Source organism: Trachypithecus francoisi, unplaced genomic scaffold (genome assembly GCF_009764315.1).
Source record: "Trachypithecus francoisi isolate TF-2019V2 unplaced genomic scaffold, Tfra_2.0 Lachesis_group17, whole genome shotgun sequence".
In the NCBI taxonomy this organism is placed as follows: Eukaryota; Metazoa; Chordata; class Mammalia; order Primates; family Cercopithecidae; genus Trachypithecus; species Trachypithecus francoisi.
In genome coordinates this window covers 48,049,895-48,066,271 of record NW_022681462.1, presented here as the reverse complement: position 1 = coordinate 48,066,271, position 16,377 = coordinate 48,049,895, and the positions used below count along the sequence as shown (strand labels likewise).

Below are 16,377 nucleotides of genomic sequence, written 5' to 3'. Positions count from 1 at the left end.
GCTGCAGGAAAGGCACACATCCAGTTTCCAAGCTAGAATGGGCATGCCAGAGAAGCAGGCACTGGGTTCCCCTTCCATCCACTGCTCAGATGCTCAGGCCACGTTTGCTGAATGAAAGAAGAGCTGAACCTAGCTGATACAACGACAGGCTGCAGGTTGTCTAAAGGAAGAGACACAGAGCTCACGTCCCCAGGTTACGTAGGATCAATTTTCTCTTAAGTATCAACCATCACTAGCTGGTAACTGTGGCCTCCGGCACGGCACTGAGAAGGAGTCAGAGGACGGGTCCAGTTCAACGAGGAAAAGAAAATCACAATTTATTAGCAACGTTTGCTGTGAGCACAGAAAAGGAATTGGAATCATCTTTGTCTTAGAAGTGTCTTCTTCAAATAGCAATTCTCAGGCTGGGCATAGTGGCTCACGGCTGTGATCCCAGCACTTTGGGAGGCTGAGGCAAGAGGATGACTTGAGGTTAGGAGTTTGAGACCAGCCCAGGCAACACAATAAGATCCCGTCTCTATAAAAAAATAAAAAATTCTCCGGGTCCCGTGGTGGCATACACCTGAAGTCCTAGCTACTCAGGGGGCTAAGGCAGGAAGATCACTGAGCCCAGTAGGTCAAGGCTGTGGTGAGCTATGATTGCAGCACTGTACTCCAGCCTGGGAGACAGAATGACATGCTGCTTCAAAACGAGAAAAAAAAAAAAAAAATCCGTTCTCTCAGTCACACTTTGGACCAAAGCAGCGCAGCAATCTAAACTTAAGCCATTTAGAGAGTGAGGTGTGAAGTACAGAAACGTCATCCTAATAACAGGTCCCACATCTATTCTCTTACAAAATCTGAGGACTGTTCTAGGAATCCATCTGAGGACAATCACCTAATGTTTCAGATTAACCCACGAGAGAAGGAAGACACCTTGGGATACACCCATGACCCTGGTGAGGAGGTCTTCAACACTGTAGGGCTGACACAAGATATGGCAGAAAAGAGCCTAGGTCCAAAGGGGCAAAAAACGGACTTAGACCCGGAAGCCACGGGTCTTGCCAAGAACAGAGAACAGCACGTAAGAGTTGCATAAGCAAAAGGTTATATGGGGCATCATTATTCAAGGAACGATTCCTTCTTTATTCAGAAATCCATTCTCTACAGCCAATTTTGTAACTGTAATCATTTTCAGTACTGCCATCCCTCAAATACCCAGCATAGAGTGAAAGATTAGAGCCATCATGGATGTAAGGAGGTGGCTGGTCATGAGCACACCTCCTACAGAACAGGCAAGGGAGGCATTCTGCTCAAGTCACTACTTAGATGAAAATATCTCTTCAGGGGCTTCCTGTACATGTATTTCTTAGATAGCTGTAAACTGTGCAGAATCTATCCTGGAGAGACATTCTGAGAAGTTTACTCTAAAGGCAGGGCCTGGGTAGGATATTTCAAGACTCTCATAGCAGGTCTAACTTAATCTTCTGCAAAGAGTGCTGAGCAAGGCCTGGGATGGCTGACTCCTGCCTCACTGAGCACTCGGCTGTGGGGCAAGGGCAGCGGAGGCGGCGCGACTGCGAGGCGTGCCTGTAAGGCAGGCGTGGTGGGCGGGGGAGAGGGGAGAACACACACCACAGCCCACAGGCACGTCTGACAAGCACAGGAGTCACTGCAGTGCCAGAAGGGACCTCCTTAAGAGAAGCTCAACTTTCTGAGAGCTGACCAGGAACAGAACATTTAGAAGGTCATTAGAGGATGACAGAAAGTTTCATAGGTCTTCCCAGCAGCACTGTGTTCCCCGCCACCCCACCCCAAACTCACAGCGTCTTGTAAAATCACTGGAGAGAAGCAAGAGCGAACCACAGCGCTTCCTAAGGGGTCCTCAGCGTGCTGTCAGATCTGCTCTTTAGAATTTTCTCCTGGCAAAACAATCTTGATGCCTCCACGAGACTAGTGTCTGTGCCCTTCCTCTGCTCCCACTCTAAGACACAGGCCAATTAAATTAAGGCTCCGGGTGAGGGGTGATGCCGAGGAACCAGCATTGGCGGGGTCTGCTGTCACAAGCAACCCCCACCGTATCCCCCTGAAGCACAACCTAACCATGCAACACATCCCACCGCGGCGTCACACCGGAAACGCACGTTCTGGCCACAGAGGGACACTGTGGTGGCAGTCTTGCTACCAGCACCTCAAATTACCTGAAGAGCTCTTTAGCTTCCAGGAACTGAAGTTGTGCAAACTGTATAAATCCCGCCTGCTGCAGAATTCTTCTGTACATTACCTGCAAGGAAAGACAGGTGTAATCTCTTAGCGAATCTTGAACCACCACGGCAGGGTTAAATTCATCTAACCCTAAATAAATGTTTGTTATAACATAGAAATGTAAAATTACAAGCTGAGGAAAAAAGTTGTATATGAAATTACATACGTCTGTCTCTTCATGGTTTTATTTTTGTAATTCTCCAGTCCTTCCCAAATGCACTCCTTGATCTCCAATTCTCCTCCTCATTAACTCACAGGGCTTCAACGAGTCCCTGTACTTGTGATTGCTGAAATGGATATCAACAACCCTGGTGTTTCTGGCAGTCCAGGAACTGCCTGGCCTTCTTCCACTCTTCGGGAAATGAACTCACAGTACCACCTTTCAGAGCATCCCTCAGAGCACAGGGCCAACTCATTTCATAACAAAACAGATAAACACTCAGGCTTTCTTAGTCAGAGATGCAGAAATGCTGCATGTTCCATCTCCTGCTGGTGATGTCCAACCCACACTAACACACCAACATCCGACACTCCTGCAATAAAGGGGCCAGTTTATCACGTTTACTCCACTATGACCCACATTTCCATGACCGCTTTGTTCTTGTTACATGCAGCAATAGCAGAATGCACGTTAGGAATCTGCTGTGTGGTGTCTCTGATCCCACGACCCGCTCCGTCACCGTCCAGTATGGCTGGTGTCTGAGTCCTGCCCATCGTCTATATGAAATGGCTCCTGGACGTGTTTCTTCACTCCGTTCCTATAGATGCCACCATCATAGCCCAGGCTCTAATCGCCTTGAGAGTAAAGACTGTGTTTTAATTACTCTCTGACTTTGACACCTCCTCCTTCTAACACATCCTTCCATTTGACAGCCACACATTCTGTGAAGGCACGACACAGACATCACCCACCTAGCGTCTCCCACTACTAGCCTAGTGTCTGCCATTCAGTCGGTGCTTACGGATCAATTCTCTGATCCATTTGTATGAAACTCCACTTCCACTGTCACTCACTATCCCCATCTTACAGGTACAAAAACTCTGCTCAGAGATGTTACGTTCTTAGCCCCAACTTACTAAAGTGAGAATTGGTTGGACCGTGATTTAAAACCAGGCCTTTCTGATTCCAGAGGCCAGATCTTTCCACTCACTGATTCTTCCAGGTACACAGCAGGCAGTTGGTATGTCACCCACTGAAGGTACAAGGGAAGTGGAGCCCCAATGCCGAAGTGCTATCAATCCTGTTCTCTTAAATTACTTTTCAAAGGGCTTTCACTCAGCACCAGAAGACAGGGTGGAAGGAAAAAAAAAAAAAAAAGCTTTCACTACACAGTAGTTTTAAAGGACTCTCAGAAGCACAGCAACCGTTCCTCACCTACTTCCAGTAGAAATCCCTTTAGAGACGTCAGAAAAAGCAGGCTGCTTAAACCTTTCGGTTTTCTTTTTACCATCTGTCTTTATTTTTCTTCCCCGAAACCAGCCATTTCTGACATAAAGACCGAACCAATTATGCCACCCAACAGTAAGCAAAAGGGAGTGAGGCAAAGTTCTGTTGTCTGGAATGCCAGTAACATTTCCGAAAGCAGAAACACTAGAGGCCAGCCACTTAGCAAAAGGGATGCAGAGGACCCATCAGCTGCTGGAGAAGAATTCTCAATCACACCCAGGCTTGTTGAGGAGAAATCAGCTGAACGGCAATTTGTTCCTCACGGCGGTAGGATTCAAATGGCATCCACTCTTCCCCTATCTGCAGGGAAATGGAAATTACTTTTGTGGACATTCCAGATCTCAAGAAGAAGGGGTTATTTTCTATACTCTAGTCTGGGAATGCTACACGCGAACTTCGAAGGGGAATGCCAAGAGAGTCTCCGTCCTGGATGTAAGCGTCACGGATGCTGAAGCCCGGGATGATACAGAAAGCACCGCTGGATTCCACCTAAAAATGCCTGATCAGAAACTTTACCAAGCATGGCCAATTCTTGGTTCTCTGAAGTTGACGGTCTCATTTCCAAACTGTCTACTACCATCGATGCCTCCTCCTGCTCTCTGCTCAGGTGATCCTGGGCCATAAAACCTGGAGCCAGGTAGGCTGTCAGGGAAAAGACGAGACCGATGAATACATACGAAGGACAGAGAACAAGAAAGTCCGTTTATCTCCAGAGCTAACTCATCAGTGGAAGCTCCAAGCTTCTTTTTTCATTACCAGCTCATCCCTCATTATAAGGCAGTGGTGCAAATTCCCAGGTGAAGAGAGTAAGTCAGCAAACTAGCCCTCTGAGGAGCCACCCTATGTCTACTCTGTACAGAGGCTACAGGCCAAACACCTGGCTGCAGGCCAGGCTTAAGAGGCTGATAGATTCTGGAAGCAAGTTGAAACTGAAGTCAAAATCCTTATTATTAGTATTATCTTTCTGAACTGAGATTTCTAACATTTGTGATTTGAGGAACTGGAAGAAGATTCTAATCTAAAGGTTTCTAAAACTGTTTCCAAGGCTGCATTGTCTAAGTTAAATATCACACAAGCGCTTCTGGAGAGAACAGTTCCTCCAAACACTAAATTCAAAGGGCAGCTTCTCTCATGGCTCCTTACTATGCACTGCCTAACAAAATACACAACCTTTCAACTAATGGAATATTACTCAGCCTTAAAAAGGAAGGAAATTCCAACACATGCCACAACACAGATGAACCTTGAGGATAACGTGCTCAGTGAAGTCAGCCAGTCACAAGACAAATACTGAATGATTCCCCGGATACGAGGTCCCTAGTGCAGTCAGGTTCATAGAGACAGAAAGTAGAATGGGGGCTGCCAAGGGCTGGTGGGGGTATAGGGTGGGGAGATAGGGAGTTAGTGTTCAACAGTACAGCGTTTCTGCCTGGGAAGATGAAAGGTCTGGAGATAGAGGGTGGTGATGGCTGCACAGCATGGTGAATGCACTCAATGCCACAGAACTACACACTTAAAAATAGTTAAAATGGTAAAATTTATGTTATGTATATTTGACCACATTTTCTTTTTTTAAAAAAACTTCTCCAGGTAGATTTTTTCCCTTTACTGAATTTTGGTAGTAGCCGAAGTCTTCTCATTTCTGTGGTGATCTGTGGTGGAGGCTGAGGTGAAACGCTCTAAAATCAGAATGTGTGGGTCTGAGTGCAGGCTCTGCCCGTCATTAGCTGTGTGGCCATGGGCAGGTTATTCTGACACTCCACGTGGCATCTTCATCTTTATAGAGGGAGCAGAATCGTGCAACCTCAGAGTTGGGGTGGGAATTAAGAGAGTGCAGTTGGGTGTGGCCATCACAACAGTGCCTGGCGTGCAGTAAGCACACAATAAATGTTGTCTCTGTCTTTAGGCTGAGCCTGTAATTAGCACTCCTAACTAATGCCAGGCTTTAACTTTTTCCATCACCTTCCAGGTCTGTCTGCTTGATTCTATCACATCTCTGTGAGTAATGCAGGGAGGTGGATAAATCCTTTTCTAATGAAAGAAAGACTTACAGAAAATTAGATCTTAAAAGGAAACTTCCTACACGCAGCTGGAACAACCACACGGTGGCAGCACTGACACTATCACGTGACAAAAGCCAGTTCCCATGGTGCCTCGGGGTGGCTACACCAACTCCTAGGCCAAATGTGATACAAAAATGCATCAAGTAGTGAGGCGTGGATAAGGAATATAATGGAGTCATTTACTGCAACTCAGAAAAATACTTTCTTTCAAGTCTGTAAAAACTGGATAGGTCAAATGTGGGCTCAGACTAGAATATTTTTCACAGCTATAGTAAGAGTTTTTTGAGAAAGGTGACAACCACAACCAAATGTGTCTGCAAATACCACAACAGGACACACAACAGGCACACAGGGGCGACGCAGACTCCTGAGCCAGTGCTGACAACAGCACGAGCAGGCTGCCTCTCCCCTTCCTGAGCTTCCCTCTCCAGGGCTCTCAGCTACGGCTGGTTCTTTAATTCAGGGATGGGATGGGGCTAAGAGGCAGTGGGTCACCCTGACTAGATTATACGATCGACTGCAGACCTGGAGAAGGGAAACTGGCAAACACAGTTATTGCCAGCCAGCTACCAATGCACAGAGGATAGTCTACTCCTGGCGTGGGGCAGACCACTAAGATTCATGTTATAATGCCCCGTTACATGGAGAATAAAACAGGAATATATGAGACATAAGTATCATTCTTATAAGTATAGCCAAATTCTAAACAAAAATTGACATGAATGTTACCATTTTAACTATATTCATACCAACCCCTTTTTTTAACTTATTAAAAAACCATGTAAGTTATTGTCTAAACAGAAACATCTTTCCCAAAATATATTAGGTGGAACATGAGGACCATGGCATTCTCCTTGTTAAAAAGGCAATGCATCCTGATTGAATAAATTTGTAAACAGGTGTGTATGTATGTGTATCTATATATGTAAATGTTGTTATATAAAATATATAAACTGAAATGCACTTACTTGTGTAGATATAAAAATACAACTGTATCATGTATAAAATGATGCATTTCTATAGATATAGATAAATATATAGAATATATATATATCCCTTCTTGAGGGTGCACAGAAAGATAAAAATATAATAATATATAAAATATACCCTCTTAGGGAATCACAATAAGTATTAGAATATTAGAGGCTCTGAAAAAACCTTCAATTAAGAAACCCAATTAACTTAACCTTCCAAAATAGAATCTTCCTCCCACCCTGCACCTGTTACTGTCCCTGCACAAGTGTTTGGTGAAACAAAGTGGGAAGCCTTGATTCAGAAGGAAGCCTGCAATGGACACATGCAAAGCACAAAAAAAAGTGGCCAATTCCAAATATGGGAACAGGGAAAGGAGGCTGCGAGGTGGTGGCAAGAAAAGAGGGAGAGCACACATAAGCAAAATTTACACACACACAAAAAAGGGTCCAACCTCTCTTGGGCAGGATATACACAAAAAATTGCAACACTGGTGACTTAGAGAGAAAAATGATGTGCTAAGGAAGAAAAGGACATTTGCCATTTGATTTTTCTTTTAACCACACGCATGCATTTTTTTCTTCTGTACTTTTCAAAATTCAAAATTCCTAAGTAATATATTCAATATGGCTCAAATTTTGAGGCATTGAAAAGGGATACAGTGAGCCCTCTTATTCCTGTCCCAGCCAGCAGATGCCCTCCAGAAGGAATCAGTGCTATTAATTTCTTGTGTAGTCTTCCAGAGACATGTTATGTATTGACGAGCAAATACGGTTACGCCATTTTAATAGTGGTAGCATGTTATGCATGCTCGCTGGCACTTTGTGTAACTTATTCTACCTTAATGCTATGTGTTAAGCCCTAAAGGCCTTGACACTCTTCCTGGCTGCACAGCGCTGCAGCCCCCATCTGGGCTATAATACATTTAATCATGCCCCACTGGCAGCCTCTAGGTTTTGTGGTTGTTGCTTTTTAACAAACAATAATGGAGTGAAAAGTTTTCTACATTTGTTATTTTGAATTTCAGTGATCAGATCTGTAAAATACACTTCTGGGTATGGAATTGTAAGTTTTAATGTCGACAGATATTCTTGAATTGCCCTCCCAAGAGGCTGTATCAATTTAAATTATTACAGGACACCTGAAAGCACCCGTTTCCCCACTTTCACCAGTACGGTATTATCAAACTCTCTGATCTCTGATAATCTAATGAATGAAAAATGTATTGGTGTATTCTTATTGTGCATACCTCTATATGAGAGACAAAGCATCTTTTCATACATCTATTAGATAGGCAATTCTTTTTTTTTTTTTTTTTTTAGACAGTCTGGCTCTGTCGCCCAGGCTGGAGTGCAGTGGTGCAGTGGCACAATCTCGGTTCACTACAACCTCTGCCTTGCGGGGTTCAGGTGACTCCTGTGCCACAGCCTCCTGCATAGCTGGAATTACAGGTGCATGCCATCATGCTTGACTAATTTTTGTATTTTTAGTAGAGACAGGGGTTCACCACGCTGGTCAGGCTGGTCTCGAACTCGTGACCTCAAGTGATCCTCCCGCCTCAGCCTCCCAAAGTGCTGGGATTACAGGTGTGAGTCGCTGCACCTGGCCAGCAATTTCATTTTCTATAAAATGTGTTCATATTCATTTTTCTATTGGGCTATTCATATTTCTTTCTTTTTTTTTTTTTTTTTGAGACGGATACTCGCTCTGTCGCCCGGGCTGGAGTGCAGTGGCCGGATCTCAGCTCACTGCAAGCTCCGCCTCCTGGGTTTACGCCATTCTCCTGCCTCAGCCTCCCGAGTAGCTGGGACTACAGGCGCCAGCCACCTCGCCCGGCTAGCTTTTTTTGTATTTTTAGTAGAGACAGGGTTTCACCGTGTTAGCCAGGATGGTCTCGAACTCCTGACCTCGTGATCCGCCCGTCTCGGCCTCCCAAAGTGCTGGGATTACAGGCTTGAGCCACCGCGCCCGGCCTCATATTTCTTTCATATATCCCAAGGAATTCTTCAGATTTTAGACAAATTAGCTCTCTTTCTGTGCTGCAAACTACAAATATTTTTCCTAATTTGCTATTTCTCTTGAATTTGTTTATAAGTTTTGCCATGCAGGATGTGTATATGAGAGAGAGAGAAAGAGAGAGAGAGACAGAGAGAAAGAGAGAGAAAGTGTATATGTGTGTGTGTGTGTGTGTGTGTGTGTGTGTGTGTGTAATTTAATTTTTTCTTTATGGATTCTGGGTTTTCAAATAAATTATTTTAAAATATTCCAAAACCAGCTGGGCACGGTGGTTCATGCCTGTAGTCCCAGCACTTTAGGAGGTCAGGGTGAGCAGATGACCTGAGGTCAGGAGTTCGAGACCAGCCTGGCCAACATGGTGAAACTTCATCTCTCTTGAAAATACAAAAAATTAGCTGGGTGTGATGGCACGTGCCTGTAATCCCAGGTACTCGGGAGGCTGAGGTAGGAGAATCCCTTGAACGTGGGAGGCGGAGGTTGCAGTGATTGTGAGATTGCGCCACTGTACTCCAGCCTGGGTGACAGAGCGAGACTCCATCTCAAAAAAATAAATAAATAAAATGTTCTAAAACCAAGGTATCTGGGAAGGTGGTGGCTGTTACGGACGGAATGCTTGTGTCTCCCTAAAATTCCTATGTTGAAATCATTCCCCCTAGGGTGTTAGGAGGTGTAGTCTTGGGGAGGTAATTAGGATTACATGAGGTCATGAGGGTGCAGCCCTCATGAATGGGATCTGAGTAGTACCCTTATAAGAATACTGAGAGAGCTTGCTTCTGTCTTTGCCACGTGAAGACTGAGAAGACGGCCATCTACGAATCAGGAAGCTGGCCATCCCCAGACACCAAACCTGCAGACACCTGGATCTCGGGCTCCAAACTGATAAATAAATGTTTGTCGTTGAGGTCACCGAGTTTATAGTATTCTGTTCTAGCAATCTGGGATGACTAAGAAAGTAGGGGTACAGTTTTTTAATCTCTCAGTCTCCTCTGAAAAGAGACAGAATGATTGGTTCATAATAGCACTATTCACCACAGCCTAAGGTGGTAGCAACTTACTCATCGACAGACAAATAAGTAAACAAAATGTGGTAGGTACATACAACGGAATATTATTTGGCCTTAAAAAGGAAGAAGATTCTTCCGTGCTGCAACATGGATGAACCCTGAGGACATGCTGCTAAGAGAAATAAGCCAGTCACAGAAGGACAAATATTGTATGACTTTACTTCTGTGAGGTTCCTAGAGTAGTCAAATTCATAGAAACAGAAGCAGAAGTGGGGATTGCCTGGGCCAGGTACAGAGGGAATGGGTGGGCATATAGGGGGAAGGGGGACGTGACTTTGCAGGCTCCAATTTGCCATGTGTGCCAACATGGAGAAATCTGACATAAAAGAAATCTGTATGCTTTGAGCCTCTAAGCAAACAGATCAAGTCATTACAAGGGAAAGAAACCCAGATTGTCATCAGATTTTTCACTGCAACTCTATCATGGTAGAACATATTTAGGTTCCTCATTGAAAGATAAGACGAGTGGAAGACTTTGTATCCAGCCAAACTGGCCTTCAAGGATAGAGGCTGCAATGAACAGTCACTGTCATCAAGAAGCACAAACTCAAGAGACAGTGTCCCCATATTCCCACTGTGAAATATCTCCGAGGACTGCTTTAGAAAACCAAAATGACTGGAAAGACATCAACAGAAAATTTGATGGTAGACATACAACACATAGAACTAAGAGACCAAATAGCATGCGGAAGGCAGAAGGCTCCATGCTCTCAAAAAGTACAGACAATATAACCATCAACAAATAGGGAAGAACGAGAGATTATACAAAAAAGATGAGATGCTTGCTGACTGCCTTCCGGGTATCAGCTGGGAATTGAGGGCTATACCTCCAAAGCAGAGGCTGAGGAACACAGGGGAAGAGTGATGAAGACGTTACTGGCTAATTTCAAACATAGCTCCAAGTGGGGAAGCAACAGATGATAGAAACCCTCCCAAAAAAGAGAACGTAGAGGAATTTTATAAGGTGGATAATATTAAGGTAACCATTAGAACAAAAAAATACAACACAAACACTCATACTAAAAGACAGAAAAGAAGGGAGGAAGAAAGAGAGACACAGAGAGACAGTGGGAAGAAGGAAGGGAAAGAAAGAATGAAGGGGGGGTAGAAAGGGAGGTAGAGAGAGGGGAGGGGGGGAGAGAGAGAGAGAAAGTGAGAGAAAGAGAGAGAAAGAACATGCAAATAAAACAGACCACACAGTAAAAGGAGGGAGGCAGTGAATAGAGTGAAGGAGAGAAACTGAGTTTAGACTTCTTTGAATATACTTTGTTTTACTGATTTGACTTTTGAGCTATCTAAATATTTTAGATAATTATAAAACAAATTAAATTTTAAAAAGCAATCCCCAAAAAAATCAAGTCAAATGAAACAAATGAACCTAACTACATATATAAGAGCTGGTGGCAGAACCACACAGAGGAGAACTACCCCATGTGACATTAAAACAGTAATTTGAGTGTACAGTCTAGCGAGATTTTCCCTAAGGATTAAAAAAAGAAAAAAAAAAAAAAAGCAAAGCAAAAACATTCATTGGACGAGCGTGGAAATATGAGCACTGACCAGACACTCAGCACACAAAGGAATCAGTGCTCCTTTGGGGGAGTGACAACAATGGTACTGTGGTTACATTTCAAAGAGCATCAGTGCTTTTAGAGACGTGTATTAAAATGTTTTTAGATGAAATGGAAAAAAAATCTATCGGAGCTCAAGCTTAAATATAAACACTATCCACACTGTGTGATAGAAATGAAGTAATATTTTGTGTGCGACATAAACCTTTGTCTATAGAGCAGGATGTCCCTTTACTGTCTCTTATTTTAAATACAGCATTCTAAACTGTAATATAATTTAAGGCCTGTTTTCTAAAGTTCTGAACAACCCTTTTGGCTCGAAGAAATGATCCTTAATCCCAGCCCCACAGTTAAACTTCTTGACAAACCCCTTGCTCATTCGGAACTCAGAGAGGCGAAACCAGCCCTTGCTTTAAATGAAGGGAAAGGAGTGCAATGGTGAAGAAGTCTACAGAGCTCAAGCTTCTCGTCCTCCCCCTTCCTGATTTCTTTAAGCTTGGGGTCTAGCATGTGGTCACAAGCACTCTAAGACTAAAAGAAGCAATGTACATAACCAGATGAGCTGAATTTAATCCTTTAAAACATACACATTTATGAACAGTCATTTCTAAACTTTTTTTTGGCATCAATATTGTTTTATTGTTTAAGGTTTCCATTTCAAACAAAAACCCGGTCCTGCCACTCCATTAAATCACAGCTCTGCTGGACGGCCAGTTGGAAGCTCTGAATTACTCATTCATTCTTTCCTTGGTATTAAAAGGAAAGAACTTACCCAGGACCTAGCGGAGGGAGAAGCGTGGAGCTGAGGGGTGAACTGATAAATGGTATGGGCTGTAAATCGCAGGTGCATGGGGTAATAAGTCCTTAGCTCTGCCCAGAGGAAAGGGAAGGCTTAGTGAAGAGGAGATATTTAAGCGAGGTATCAAAACCATTTCATCAAGTAGAGAAGTACACTCCAGTAATTGCAGGGTAAAGGGCCCCGCGGGGAGTGCCAGTCTGACTTAGCCAGCCTGATGTCCAGAGGCACGCTTGATCCGCGCTGCCATGTCTTCTCTGTGAAATGAGGACAATGGTACCTGCCATTACCGAATGCTTTTGAGGGTTAAAACAGCAAATGTTTTTAAATGCCTTGCAGGGTTCCTGACATATCATCGGGCTCATTGCTTGTTTGTTCTCTTTGTCTTCCACCCTTTGAGGCACAAATGTAGGAAGTAGGCATGTGCTTCACAGGAGTGTGTGTGTGTGTAAAAGACAAGGAGGCCACAGAAGAGGGTGGGGTCAGCTGAGCTTCAAGGCTGTGGACTTGACCTGGGCAACGAGATGCCCACTAAAGTATTCTAAGCAAAGGACTTGGTCCGTAATTGAGAAAGATCATTTCCACATAGTTGCACGGAAGATGGACTGCAATCACACACGGAGGCTGTTAAAAACGCAGGCAAAAGTGAGCATGGTCTGAATGCCAGCAGTAACAATGGGAACTGAGAATAATGGGTGAACTCGAGATAATTCTGAAGGTGTATTTCCAGGGCTGGAGATAGGAGCTTGCAGTAATGCAAGGAGAAGCGGGAAGCAGGTTAGAAAAGAAACAAAACAAAACAAAACAAAAAACCCTGAGATATCAGATTGGAAAACAAGATGACTACTATCACCTAATGCTGACTGTGTAGCTCTACTCTGGCAGAAAGCATAGGGAAAAAAAGAGCAAAAATCAGATAAAGAGCATTGAAAGCCTCTGTAAGAAAATGTTAACACGCTTAAAATGTGCACATGGTGTGTGTGCAAGGAGGGAAGACTCCACAGTGGCAGCTGTGAAAACCTTGGAATGTGGCCCCCCAGACTTCCACACATCCACCGAGGGCAGCTCGCAGGAGAGGAGCAGGCGCTGAGAGTGCGCGCAGCAGTGGCAGGCCTGGCGATCTGCCTCTGGTCTGCACCTTCCCCTCCAGGGCACCAGAAGCTCAGCCGCTTTCTTCTTTTTGCCTTTGCTGCCCCCTGCTGAACGCTAGTAGATCAGTCTTACTCAAAAGAGGAACAAAGATGAAAAGTTTATCAACGTTTAAATGTAGAAGAGAGGTCCTGCCCGCCTTCACAGCCCACAACCATAAATCACACAAGCTGTCTTCTTTCACTTTCAGAATCTACCCTCTGCTGCACAAAGCACCTGAAGCCAAAGAGCGTTTCATTCCACAACAATCACACTGTCATCTCTAACATCTGACCAGCATTATCAAGAACTTTTTATTATTAATTTAGATATTCATACGAAGCACACAAACATATCAACATTATGTTTTGTTCCCCTCAAATATAGAGTAACTTGAACAACCCTAACTCATCAAGTAATAGTTTTTAGGAGACCCGATTTATATCAATTGCATTTACTATACCAACTATATTTAAAATGAGGGTTTCTCAAGTGCGTTAAAAATGTTCTCCTAAGGAAATCAACTAGATGGGGTTCCTGCAATATCAACTTGGTTAGTAAAATGGTTATCAATATGGTTAATAAAGCTTTTCCTATAGATGAGAGAAATCTAAACTAATTCAACAACTTCCTGACAAATACAAATTCTAAATTCGGAGACAAATTAACCTGACCTCACTCTTTTGCTTTGTAAGAACTATGTTCTTGATCCTTCTCTGAAGGTCCACGGAAGAGGAAAGTTGATTAGAAATACAAGCCCATATCTAAAGTAGCAGAATTAAGTCAGAAGTTGGAAGCCTGACTTCTCCACTGTTGGCAGTGCCTGCTCAGTCACAAGCTGTTCGACCGCCCTAAAGCCTGTTTCCTTATCTATACAATGTGGATTCGTTGAGAAAATTAAACAACAGATATAAAAGCGGTGTGTACAGCCCGGTACACAGGAAGGGCCAATGCACGTTAGTTAAATCTGAATGTCCTCTAACTGGTGACTTAGAGGCATATTTCTGTGACCAGTTAATTACAAACCTGAAATTTTTCCTTCGGAATGTTCCTCCGGGCTCCTTTTGCTAAAACCAAAGCCTCTTCTACTCTGCGGCTTGCTAGAAGATCCTGTATTTGTTTTTCCAAAGGTAATGGAACCAAGATGTAAACTCCTTTACTTGTGGCAACGATCACTCTTCCTGGGAAGAAATTCAGCATTGTAAGAAAGAGAGAAAGCATACTGCCTGCAAAAAAAACACAACTGCTTTCCCCAAACTGGATCATTACCTGATTTGTTGAACAATTTCACCATAGTTTTCTCAAAGGAATTCCTACAAAAATTATAAATTACAATGCTTTTATTTTTCCCACATTGTCAACTGTCAGAAAAGGGCAAACTCTTACTATGACATTTCCAAAGAATAACATCTTGGTTTTTTTTGCCTTTTTTTTTTAATTGAGAAATGCTGGTAAATGTAAAATCAGTGTAGTAAATACGTAATACATAGCCCAATGAAGATGGAGAGTGCAATCAGGGAACATTATCAATAAGAACGTACACCATTTTTAAAACATTCTTTTCCCTCCAAGTTAGTTTACATAAAATTAAAATGTTAATGTGATATTTTGAAGCATGAGATAATATTTCATCCTCATTTGCCAACCAGAAATACCTCCAAAGTCTTGCCATTCATATATTCATCTCCCCACAGTCCTGCACATTAACCTGGCCCACTGCCATTGTCATTTTACCTGTGAGCCCCTCCACAGGTAGTCTGTGGAAGAGTCAGAACTGTGGTCCAAGACGAGCTCCTACTACTAAGCTTCCAAATTAAATTTGGTTCCTTTCTGAAGAAACTTTCAGCTAAGCACCACCTGTTTATAGGAAACAATCTAACTCTTTCTGTCTTCTGTATCACAACTTAGGCAGTTTTTCTCATTCCCAAGTAACATTCTGTCCTTCCTCTGCCTGGAGTCACTTTTCCCAGGAAGCCTCCCTGTGTTCCCACCCTGGGCAGGTTACATCATCGTCCTCTGTGTGTCCACCACACCCTGAGCCCGCCTCTACCACTCAACAGGCACGGCACCCCAATACTGCTCTGTGTGTGCCCCCACCGCACGCACCAGAGCCCCACTGGAATTAACCCACTTAATGGCAAGAACTGGGAGTCTTCTTATCTCCTGTAAGCATCTATAAGACAGCACTTGGCACAGTGAGGGTACTAAAATCCTTCGTTTGGTGAACTAAAATCCTTAAGTGGCAAATGCAATGCATAAATCTAGATTCATTTCTGGTTGGAAGAAAATATGATAAAAGCCATACTTAGGTCAATTGGGGAAATCCGAATATTGGCAGGACATGAGATGGCATCATAAATTAATGTGAATTTTTTTCAGGTGTGAAATGGCATTGTGGTTTTGTAGGAAAATGCCCTTATTCTTGGGAGATGTGTGTGAAAGAATTTTGGGATTAAATATCATGATATCTTCCTCTTACTTTCAAATGGCTCGGCAAAATGGTAACAAGTATTGAATCTAGGTGAAAGGTTCCTGGTGGTTTACTTTGTCTCTCTTACCACTTTTCGGAATGCTTCCAAGTGTTCAAAATGAGGAAAAGTAGAGTAAATCCTTCAAGTGGCTCACCATACACATGAAATGAAATCCCTCCTGCCTCCACCTCCCCGATTACCCTGGTCTGCTGCAGCCTCAGCTCACGCTGCCCCTTCACACACACCATGCACTACAGTCACAGTGAACTGCTTGTGTGGCCTGAAGCCCACAGTACCCTCTTTAACGGATTCGCATACACCTTTCTCTCTACCAGAAGGTGCTTTCACACAATATCTGCTTGGCTGACTCCTACGCATCCTCAAAGGTTTGGCTAAAACAGCACCTCCTTCAGGAAGTCCTCCCTGCTATCTCTAGGAAATACTTTCTCCTCTGCTGTCACAATGGGCCTTATTCCATCGTGATCACGCTTTTATGCTGCCATAGCTATTTGTTTAAATGTCTGTCTCCCCACTAACTGTGCAGGCCCTGAAGCACAGAGGCTGTACTGGAGTCATCTGTGTATCTTCTATGCCTCGCACAAGGC

The 16,377-nt window shown here is 43.6% G+C and overlaps 1 protein-coding gene across 4 annotated transcripts in view; it reads right to left on the bottom strand.

Annotated features, from left to right (window-relative positions):
* Positions 1-16,377, bottom strand: part of TGFBRAP1 (transforming growth factor beta receptor associated protein 1) — a 79,073-nt gene that overhangs the window by 31,449 nt on the left and 31,247 nt on the right. For all 4 annotated transcript variants that reach the window (XM_033175578.1, XM_033175579.1, XM_033175581.1 and 1 more), the window contains exons 4-5: positions 14,328-14,482; positions 2,181-2,263 (exon numbers count right to left, since the gene is read on the bottom strand). In XM_033175578.1, coding sequence (XP_033031469.1) covers positions 2,181-2,263; positions 14,328-14,482 — 238 coding nt within the window. The remainder of the gene's footprint in view (positions 1-2,180; positions 2,264-14,327; positions 14,483-16,377) is intronic.